This window comes from Trametes versicolor, assembly GCF_000271585.1.
Source record: "Trametes versicolor FP-101664 SS1 unplaced genomic scaffold TRAVEscaffold_3, whole genome shotgun sequence".
Classification (NCBI taxonomy): Eukaryota; Fungi; Basidiomycota; class Agaricomycetes; order Polyporales; family Polyporaceae; genus Trametes; species Trametes versicolor.
In genome coordinates, this window is record NW_007360323.1 from 3,426,654 (window position 1) to 3,437,435 (window position 10,782).

General features: G+C 51.3%; 4 protein-coding genes across 4 annotated transcripts; 3 read left to right on the top strand and 1 right to left on the bottom strand.

Annotated features, from left to right (window-relative positions):
- Window positions 1-1,743: 1,743 nt before the first annotated feature.
- Window positions 1,744-3,180, bottom strand: TRAVEDRAFT_18722 (uncharacterized protein; the record flags this gene model as incomplete). The annotated part of the gene is made up of 7 exons (XM_008036558.1): window positions 1,744-1,963; window positions 2,011-2,150; window positions 2,208-2,345; window positions 2,401-2,555; window positions 2,664-2,838; window positions 2,888-3,014; window positions 3,065-3,180. 7 exons carry the CDS (start codon window positions 3,178-3,180, stop codon window positions 1,744-1,746), a joined length of 1,071 nt encoding a protein of 356 aa, XP_008034749.1.
- Window positions 3,181-4,834: 1,654 nt separating this feature from the next.
- TRAVEDRAFT_115985 (uncharacterized protein) lies at window positions 4,835-6,643 on the top strand (the record flags this gene model as incomplete). The annotated part of the gene is made up of 5 exons (XM_008037724.1): window positions 4,835-5,182; window positions 5,240-5,599; window positions 5,654-5,880; window positions 6,118-6,367; window positions 6,422-6,643. 5 exons carry the CDS (start codon window positions 4,835-4,837, stop codon window positions 6,641-6,643), a joined length of 1,407 nt encoding a protein of 468 aa, XP_008035915.1.
- A 63-nt stretch (window positions 6,644-6,706) lies between these two features.
- Window positions 6,707-7,280, top strand: TRAVEDRAFT_118034 (uncharacterized protein; the record flags this gene model as incomplete). Its single annotated transcript, XM_008037725.1, has 2 exons — window positions 6,707-6,748; window positions 6,798-7,280. Coding segments are annotated over 2 exons (525 nt in total), but the record flags the coding sequence as incomplete, so codon positions are not given.
- A 12-nt stretch (window positions 7,281-7,292) lies between these two features.
- On the top strand, window positions 7,293-7,858 carry TRAVEDRAFT_77649 (uncharacterized protein; the record flags this gene model as incomplete). Its single annotated transcript, XM_008037726.1, has 2 exons — window positions 7,293-7,631; window positions 7,688-7,858. Coding segments are annotated over 2 exons (510 nt in total), but the record flags the coding sequence as incomplete, so codon positions are not given.
- Window positions 7,859-10,782: the final 2,924 nt, after the last annotated feature.

The window sequence follows — 10,782 nt, forward strand, 5'->3', positions numbered from 1 at the left end:
GACTTCCAGGCCGTAGGCCTTCCAACAGGTGAACATGGATATAGGGGTATCACACCCGCTGCACCAGGGAGGGAGCCGTCTACATTTTGTTTTGCAAAACGCAGGGGGTAATAACCCAAGGGCGGTTTGCAAAACACTGGGTTATCAATGTGGCTGTGCTATAAGCACCCGTCTGAACGCGTCAAAAGAAAGTAAAATTGACAGCACCAGGCAAAGTGGCATGAAACAGATTTGAACCCGAACGTTCAATAGATACACCACTTTCTTTGCCACAATCACCACTACAGCAAAGGATCATTGGAAGTGGGCCAAGTGTGGAAGATATATACCGTACTTCAACTTCCTTCTGCTCGTGCACAGTACCTTACATTTGTTTTCCTAGGCTCCACAATGCTACCGGAAGCTATATAACATTGATTCCGGAGCCATTTGAATGTCCAAAGCACAGGATACCATGTGCTCAAGGCAAAGCAGGAGGCCTATCAGTATGAAATCTGGCACCTGCTTAATTGGGCAATTGCGAACTTAGAACTTTGATGTCTTAAGGAGGGCATGCTCAGTAGGGATTTATTGGTATACGCATGTAGCCTTATATGTCTCCCCGTAGTGTAGTGGTCAAAGCCATTACCTTTGCTCGTTGTAAATGGGTGAGCATTAAGGTTCAATCCCTCTTATGTGTGTTTTTTTCCTCCTCAAATTTACTATTTGGCGGGCCAGCCAGCGTTGTAACCTTTTCTAAATACATTACCTAGCATTTTATGTACATTTGATACATTTTGTGGGTGTGTTTGCATGTGAGCAGGTAGATAGTGCTACCCCAATGTTTTGCAAAACTCAGGGGGGCTAATAGCCTGACAGTTTTGCAAAACAGAATGTGGACTCTACAGGGAGGAAATGCATTTATGCACATTGTGTGGGATTCATCCATAGTCCCTCTGTTGTGCTCGTCGGGGTTTGATAGTAAGCGGTGGATTTTTGATGGTTGTCAGAAAACCAGAAATTTGTATGTTGTGGAGGCGTTATGGCCTGTGTGTATCATATCAATGGTTTGAGCTGTACTTGCCACAAAGCTTGTGGGTTTTCCTCTTTTCCAACAGAGGCTTCACTGAGTATGGGTGTATAATGAGTTCACTAGGAAAATAAACACCGAAACTTCTCTGATTGACTATCCACTGATGCGTGAGCTTGTAGGGGACAAAAGGGTGTGATGGTAGGATTGGCATCGCTGAAACTGCCGGACACTCGTGAGTACTCGGGAGCTCTTGGGAGTGCTCCCAAATGGCACGATAACTCCCAATCCGAGGCCATGGTTTGGGAGGTTTTGCCCTATCTCAGCAAACCCCTGGGATCCCTGCCAAACACCCCAAGCGGTCGCGTCGTTTGTGAGTGAACGTGCCACTTGGGAGTGCTCCCAAGCACTCCCAAGTACACCCAGCCATATGTATTAAAAAAAGAATAATATTAATCCCATTCAAATGCTTCTGAATGGGCTCAAGCGATCACAAAAGCCATAGCGCGTGCAAATTTTTATATCATTGCTAGGTACTACAGAACATGGCACACGGACATCAGTCGAAGCGGGGCTTGAAGTGGCAGTCACGGAGAGAGTGGGCGAAAGGGAGCAGTCACAGACCGAGAGAGTGGAGGCAGAACAGGAGTGGCAGACAGGGGAGCGAAAGCGGAACAAGCGAGAAGCACAGCGCAAAGACACATCTAGGAGGTGGGGGGCAGCAGCGCGTAGAGCTAGGGGGTGACAGTGGTGTTGCGGTGGAGGAGCTTGGCGGCGGCGGCGGCATTGTAAGCATCGGCAGTGTCTGCAGCAGCGACGGCAGTGTCGTACTCGAAAGTGTCGGCCTGGCTGAGGGTGGTCGCATTGTTCTGGAGATAGGCCATGGCTTGGTCGAACTCATTGGAGTCGTCGTCTGCTGCATCCTGGACGGCGTAGTGTGTCCCATAGACCCACCTACAAAATTGTTGAGCGGCAGAATGCATCAACGACACCGCACTCACTTTTGGTATAGCCTGAGGAGAGGAGTTGCGAATGCCTTATACTCGAACAGCTTGACAATCCTATTGTAGAACAGGCCTGTGTCGAAGACGGCCGGGTTTTGATGGTACCACATTGACTTCGAAGAGAGAATGTGGCGTACCTGAATGATGGGACACCATGAGTATGTACAGCATGTAGATGCTGAGCAGAGACTCACCAGGCACACAATGTATGCGATTTTACCGCTGTCAATGGTGTTGATCCCACTGGCTCGCAAGATTGAAGCACGTCGACATCCTCCCCACCTAGGTGGCCTGATCGAGGACTCGGGGCTTGTCCATACGCACCTGTACGCCTGATGGATAGTTAGAGCAGAACAATATGAGTGTCAGGAGAGGACGGGCGCGTACACTGAGGAGGAGGAGGCCCTCAAAGAGACCATTGAGGAAATCCTTTGGGTCCAAGCTGACTTCCTTCCCCGTGAGCGCGTAACAGAATGCCAGGAACCCCTTGTGATCCATGTTGATGTTGCTGTTCTTTAGGCCCTCGAGGAAGCTGTGCGGCACTGTCAGTGTTGGGATATGCAGCATGATCATCAGGACTCACTCGTTGATGTCAGCATTGAAAGTTTCACGGCATGATATCCAGACAAGAAGGCGGGCCGACCACGCACTGTTCCAGCCCCAGTTTGCCCGGTCTTTATCAAATATGCCTTCCTTCGTGTTCGGGCTGACAACAACTGGGGGGGCATCCATCTGCGGGACTTTGATAGTGGGGATCCACTTGCTCATATTCTCCTTGATTGATCCAATATCGGACGCACACCCCTGGTGCACATGGTAGTCCACCTGCAAGCAAGTAGTTAGTGTGGATTCAATGGCGCCAGTGCTGACTTACAAAGGTGCCTAGAAGAGCAAGCACTTGGGCATCGTTGCTCAGGAGGGGCAGGATCTTTGACAGAAACGGGACCATGTCGATCAGCCACTTGGCGACCTTGTGGTACCGGTCCCTGACGGCCGGCTCGCTGTGGGACTGGTGATCAGAAATTGTCATGGGTGTGTGAGGTATTCTTACCATCCTTGCAACGCTGCAGAGAGCGCAATGGCCTCCTTGGGGGTCGGGGCAGCACACATGATCAGCCCCAGTGATACCGCCTGGCTGACAGTGAGTTCTGGTCCATGTATGCGCATGGTTAGATGCGCAACGGTATGGAGGAAATCGAGGGATGAGCCGCACTCTCTGAGCAAATATGGGTGAGCTATATGTGCAAGGATAAGCCTGTGACGTACCCAAACTTCCATTTAGATGTTGCCTGGGACAGCTGGAGCACTGCAACAAACAAGTGTTGCTTTTCTGCAGGACTGGTCCCTGGCAACATGTTCTGTGGTGGGCAGTCAGCCCCTGGGTCATTGTGGATCTTGGCCTCTTCTTCAGCAGTCAGTTCCGCCTCTGCAGATCCAAACGGGATGGCCGGTGACGCTGCTCTGCGTGATCGGCTGCGACCACGTCAGGTCGATCTGTTACGCTGGGGTGATTTACCATTTGAGTGACGGCCACACGGGACCTCAAGTGAGTATGATTGCGAGAAGGCCTGTTGCAGCTACTTGAGCGCCACCTACGAGTTGATGAGCGAGTACGGGAATGGGTCTGAGAACGGGAACGGGAACGGGCATGCCGACGCGATGGACCAGCACACGATGGGCCGGGAGAGCGCACACACTGAGGCAAAGGAGCACATCTAACATACAGGCATTGTGGAACTGGAAATTTCAGAGGAACAGATTGGACTCACTGAGGGCAACGGGAGCGTGAGTGAGACATAGCAGAGTTGGGGGGAAAGTGTGAAGGGCGTAGGTCCTCATCGACAGATTATAAGCAAAAGCAGAGGTGGAGTGGCAAGGAAGATGGCACGGGATTTCAAAATAACCCAATTTGGGCCATGTTTGTCCAAATCCGGCGAGCGTGACGTGTACACGCATCGCCTTGAGGTCATGTGATCGTGCTGGACTTGGGTGTTTCATCTGCCGCCTGCTCTTCTCCCACTCGCGCCCATCTGGCCATGGGACTCTTGGCTGTTTTATGCCTGCTAGCTTTCTGTGTGCTTATGTCTGGTGCTTGTAGTGGCTGCACGAAGACTTTTCCATGGCTCAATCGCCATCAGGACAACTGCAAGCCATACCAAGACTTACTCAACGGAGGACTGAAACATCGCGCAGACGATGGGCGAGTGGAGCGCAAGGCAAAAGTCAAGCGCCAGAAGGAGAAGTGGGCTCTGGAAGCAGAATGGCTGCAGCAAGTTGCAGAGGAGCGGGCTGAGGCAGAGGTATGTGCCACTGTTGCCCTTGTGCAGCTGACATGCCCAACGGAAAATAGGCTGCAAGAGAAGCTGCCCTGCCTGTAGAAAACCCAACTTTCAGTCGCATCGGCCGTCAACAACGGGTACCCGCATGGATTCGCAATGGAGATATGGTACCTACATCGCTAGCTGGCCTGCCTGAACACTTGCCACGTGTGCTGCCTCCGCAAAAATGTCCTCCCCCACCGACCATCAAAGATGCACCGGACGAAGACAATCCACTTCCCCAGCCTCCTGCTCTCAACAAGAACCCTATGGTGGAGACACCTCCGAATGCATTTGGAGTATACTGCCGGTATATGCAAGTGCCACAGTACGACCCAGAGGAGGGGCGTACCATGGAGACGTTCTCAGACATCCCTACATCCTCGCGCCCCAACTCCCGGGATGCTGACCCCCTATGACCCTTCGGCAGCGCACATTCAGTCACCACCAAAGCCACAACCAACTTCTTTGCACCGTTCTTGAATGCATCGGTATTCCGCTTGATGCATTGGTTCTACTCCGGGTCTGTCACAAAATCTGCAGGGGAGCTGGATAGCCTGGTCAATGAGGTCCTGCTTGCAGACAACTTCAATGTGAATGACCTCCGCGGCTTCAATGCCAAACACGAGCTCAACCGTCTGGATAAGCACACTGACACTGGCGCCAACAACTTCCCAGCTGCTGATGGCTGGCGGCAGGGCTCCGTCAAGATCCCACTACCCAAGACCAAAGTCAAGCACACCTCAGAGGACTCTGCGCCGACGTTTGAAGTACATGGTATCTTCTATCGGCCGTTGCTCACATCCATCAAGGCCGCATACAAAGATGCCTCCGCCATGCAATACCACAACGTCCCCTTCATGCTGCACTCACGAGCTCCAAAGGATGCCAACACATCTACGCACGAGCACACTGCCACCTCTGTCCCTAGTCCTTCATCCTCCTACGCCCGAGCCACCACTGACAGTGATCCTGCGCATGCGTCCTCCCCATCTGAACGTCTATACTCCAAAGCATACAACACTAACACGCTCAATCGACTCAATGATGCAGTACAGAAGAAAGCAAGAGAGGACCGTGAGCCTGGTGACTCTCCCTCACTCAAGTACGGCCCTGCTAGGATTATGATGTATTTGGACTCGATGCATCTGACGAACTTTGGTACGGCATCGCTTTGGCCAATATATTTCTGGCTCGCTGCACTCTCAAAGTATGTCCATGCAATGCCAACCATGCTTGCTGCTCACCACCTGGCCTACATTCCCTCTGTACGTCTGCTCTTTGAATATGTGAGACAGTTACTAATAACCCAATGCGCCCAGCTCCCGGATCTCATCAACCAGGAATACAAGAACAAGTATGGGTTCCTGCTGACTGCCGCCGTCCTCCTCTTTTGCAAGAAGGAGTTGACGCAGCAGATTTGGATGCTCCTGCTCGACAACGACTTCCTTCATGCCTACGTGCATGGTTTCGTTGTGCAGTGCGGCGACGGCATCATGCGGTGTCTATTTCTGTGTATACTGACCTATTCTGTGGACTATCCGGAGAAGTACAGTTACTCTTAATTTTGCTATGTGCGTGTAAGGATTCTGGACGGACTTAGGGTTAGGGTTCATGGACTTAGGCCTCAGATGCTAGCTACATGGTCTTTAGCTTTCCACCACATCACTTGTCGCTACTTCTGTGTTATCTCTGGCTATAGATCAGGATCTAACGCAGCTGCGACCGGTGTGAAGAAGGCTCAACCCCCCGTATTCTTACAGTGCGTTACTGATCTCCTGCGCAGGTGCCTTATTGCATGCATTAAGTTCTTGGGGCGATGCCCTTGTCCTGACTGCCTAGTCACGAAGGATTGGATTCACCTCATGGGTACAAAGAGGGACATGGCCACCCGGGAAAAGAAGCCCCGCGAGGATAGCAGCTGGCTGAGAAACAAGCTGGAACAAGTCCGGGGCTGGATTTTTAAGCGGGGCCTACCGACTGAGGGCAGAGCTGTCAAAGCCGTGCTCGGTTCTACTTCGACATTGCTGAATCAGGTATGTCTGACTGCCATCCGATTATGCATGTACTGATGCATTACACTTGCACAGAGTGCATTTTCGCGTCGTCTAGGCCAATTCGGGTTTGACATCTACCGGGCGCTCGTGCTGGATGTGATGCACAAGATCAATCTGGGGGTCTGGAAAGCCACGATGATGCACCTCGTGTGCATCGTCACGACCATTGGACAATCACAAATCAACAACCTCAACTCCAGGTACGAACAGCAGTGTTCAGCAGGGGAGGATGCATGCTCACTCGTCGTGTTTTAGGTTCGCATCCATTCCGACATTTGGACGTGGGACTATCCGGCGGTTTGGAATAATGTTGCTGCGCTCAGAAAGTTGGTTGCGCGTGACTTTGAGGATCTTCTGCAGGTACATCTTATGCATCCCGTACAAAGCAGTGCTAACGCACTTTCACCAGTGGACCATACCAGCCTTTGAAGGCATACTACCCGCTCCAGCAGATCACATCGTGCAGCGGATGCTGTTCTGTCTAGCGACCCATCACGCAATGGCCAAATTGCGCCTCCACTCTGATTCAATGCTTACGATCTTCGACCGTGTTACATGCAGGTTGGGTGAAGCCATGCTCACTTTTGCCTCAAAAGTGTGTCCGGAGTACAACACCTGTGAACTCGACAAGGAGCTGGCCACGCGGCAGAGGAGGAAGGCTAAGAAGGCAGCCAAGCACAAGACCACTACGACGACCTCAAAGCGTGTATCGACCCCCGAGCCGAACAGCGCCGAGGAGAGCACACATGTAGAGAAGCGCTACAACCTCAACACGTACAAGTTCCATCAGGCCGGCGACTATGTACGGGAGATTCATGAGACGGGGACCCTGGATGGCACCTCAACACAGACAGTGAGAGCGTTCCAGCTTCGCCACATGATCAGGTATTGATGATTGCACTAGGGCGAGCTGGAACATCGGCGTCTCAAGCGGTTCTATGTACACATGAACAAGAATGCGCTGTTCGTATCTCAAATCACCAAGCACCAGCACCGCAAACACTTCGTCAACAAGGCCCACAGTCGCGTGCCCAAACTGACGTCCAAACCGGCTGAACGCAAGGCCAAGGCTAGACGGGCAATGACGCAAAAGACAGCCGGGTCTCTGCAAGCTCGCCCCGATGTTCACAAAGACATCGGCTCATGTGCTCCGCGTGACCACCACCAAATCTCCCATGAGCAGCAGCAGCATGTAGATATTGCTGCATTTGTACGCAACAACAAGGGCGACGTGGCAGTTGAGGTTGGTCCATTGTATCACTGCTACAATTGGGCGCCCTCTTACCCCCCATTTGACAGAACTTTGCTCGCGACCTGCGCACCCATGTTCTTGAACGTCTGCACACTGGCCTGGGACCAACTGATGAGGACTATGTGCCCTCCCATGAAGATCACGCAGCACTACGTATCTGCCATGATTGCATGTACATCCACAAGCAGATGCTTGTGAACTATACCACCTACGACATGCACCGGGATCAGGATTCGCTGAACCCTAGCTCCCACAGCGACATCATGGTCCTAGCACCGCCCAGGAGTTCCTATCCATATCTCTACGGCCACGTTCTCGCGATCCTCCACGTCAATGCATATCTCGCTGGCCGTGGCAACAGCGAACTAGTATGTATTCACGTGCTGTGGATACGCGGTACAATCTCAACACAACGGTGCCCTGGGGCCTCGACACATGCGAGCTGCCGCGCCTCGAGTTTGCTCCCCTTAATGACAACCCCTTCGGCTTTATCTCCCCAGATCAAGTCCTGTGCGCGGCACACATCATCCCAGCATTCCACCACCGGCGCACGGACACTGCACTTCCAGGCTATAGCATTGCACGGAGCAAAGATGTGGATGGCGCCAACAACAAAGACTGGCGGTATTACTATGTTGGCATGTGAGCTTTCTCATTTCCCCTGTCACCTGTTGGTTCAATGGCACTGATTTAAACTAGATTCTCAGACTGCGACCTCTTCATGTGGTACATCGGTGGGGGAGTTGGTCACCAGAAGACCGGTGTGACCATATGCTCCCTTTTCCCATCAGGTGGTCAAGCTTAGCCAATTGCTGACACCGAGGCCATTCAAGACGGCAATGAGCCCATGCCTGACGAGCCACATGACAAAATTGCGGCAGATCCCAGTTCCGAAGAGGAGGACAATGACGGCAATGACAAGGATGGCCTGGACGACGAGGAAGTAGACTACGGGTACGTCTCGTCGGACGCCAATGACGATGACGATCCCGCGCCTCCCGACCCAGATGGGGGTGCAGATGCAGGACAAGGGGCGGAAGGGGAGGAAGGGCTTATGCTGACGAGTTTGAAGGGTTCGCGTGTCCATAGCATGGGACAAATGAACATATATTCTGCTCGCGCTGAGACACAGACGCTACTACGCTCTGCGCGCCCACCCCTGTATGTATCCTGTACCGTACATCTTGTGAGTGGATGCGCACACACGCAGGGCTTGCATGCACTTGGGAGCACTCCCAAGCGCTCCCCAACCTGGGCTGAGAGCCTAATCCTTGGGAGTGTCCAGCGGTTTTGCTGATGGGATGGTAAGGGGAAATGGACGGAGTAGATGGGATATGGGACCTGTAAAACTGCTGGCTTGCTTAGTACATTGGTGTTCAGATGTGCTTACCTCGTGAAGCACTAGTGGCTTGTTTGGCAGGAGGATGCTCATGATCCTATGTCTTCTTCAGCTGGAGGACACTTGTGGTCCTATAATTTCCTGGGACCTGGGTATGGCTTGGTGGCTTCCAAGGACCTCTATGCTCCTATAATTTGCTAATCTTCAGGGCACCTGTGTGCAAAATATGTTAGTACTAACTGGTCCACTTGGGGACACTTTGAATATTTGGCTGTGGGAACTAGGTCTGGGTGTTTCCCATGGTGGCTATGCAAAAATGGGCAGAGTTTCCCCTACTATGATGTGCATGGTTGCACTCTAGAACAAATCCTGCAAAATCTGCTGCTTCAGAGTTGCTGGAACTCTGGGACTGAGGATCAAAGGACTCAGCCTATAGATCCTAATACTTTACCTTTTGGCTACTACAATTGCCCCGCCTGATGGCCTAAGGGATTGCACAGTAGTTGCTGGATGGTGGTGGTTGAGGGGAGAGTTAGATCTTGACTTGGTTGTTATTAGGGGGCTCTTCAGTCAGGTTTATATACCTTTCTGAGAGGCAGGCTGACTAAGCAGTACAAGTAAACTACAACAAACACTACCTGTTCATTTGGAGGTGGTCCACAGTATTTTCTGGGGGTTTCCTGGATTTTCCAGCTGTCTCTGGGGTGACTTTGGCATTTCTTGGGGTTTTATCGGTGTTTGGTGGTATAGTCCTCTCAAAATATGGGGCACATAGTCTGCAGGAGGCTGTTCTGGGGTGCTGTGGGTTGGTCCAGAATATTCTGGAAGCTTCTGGAAGCTTCCTGGGGGTTCTATTGCCTTCTGTCCCTGGTTTGCGCTTACAAAGCAGCTTGGTTAGGTTGAGATCTGGGGTTGTCCCTGATTTGTCCTGCTTCTCGGGTGGGGTCTCCTTAGGTTCTGGGGTGTTGGGATGGTTCTGGGGGATGGTTCTGGGGTGATGATGTAGAGGGTGTTTGTTGGGTAGGTGAGGTTCTCCAGATTTAGGGTCATGATCTGGGGTGGTTATTGCATCAAGGGTGATTGTGTTGTTGATATCCTGAATTTTTATGATTGATGAGGAACGAAGAAATCGTTTCTTATGGGGTGACCTTCCTGCCAACTCGCGACACCTCAATTGATGCCCGTGGGAAAATATTTTGAAACTCCGCTAATCAGCCATTAGTGTTGAGATAGGCACCACATACATTCTCCGCTTACAAACACAGGGTTAGGGTTCTCCTCCATTAGGAATTTTAGGGTTAGACGCTAGATCCCTGTGCACAGCCACTCTGACCATCTGCTAATGAGGCTCTAATGCTTCCCAGTAGGCGTCTATGTAACCCTAGGTGGCACTACACACCTGTGGCTTCATGCACACTCAAATGCAGGCTATAACAAACATCTATATAGACTCAAACACAATGTGCATCATAGCATAAGGGTATATCTATATAGTTTACATTACTAACAATTGTGCTAGTAGTGGTGAAGGGTCTATGATTATTCCTGCCAAGAGAGAACACTGATCACGTATTTGAGGGGTGGTTATGTGTACACATAGGACATGCTATAGTGCCATGATATATGTGATTGTATCTCTTTCATCTATGGCAGTTACTAGAGTGATTGAAACTGCAGTTTATCTACTCTGTCTTTGTTTAAAAGACTAAAATCGAAGTATTTCCTTTTTCTGTTGCCCAATGTGGAGACAATCAAAACCAAACAGTACCATATTGTAGAGCTTGTAAAGGGCTTTCTGATGAT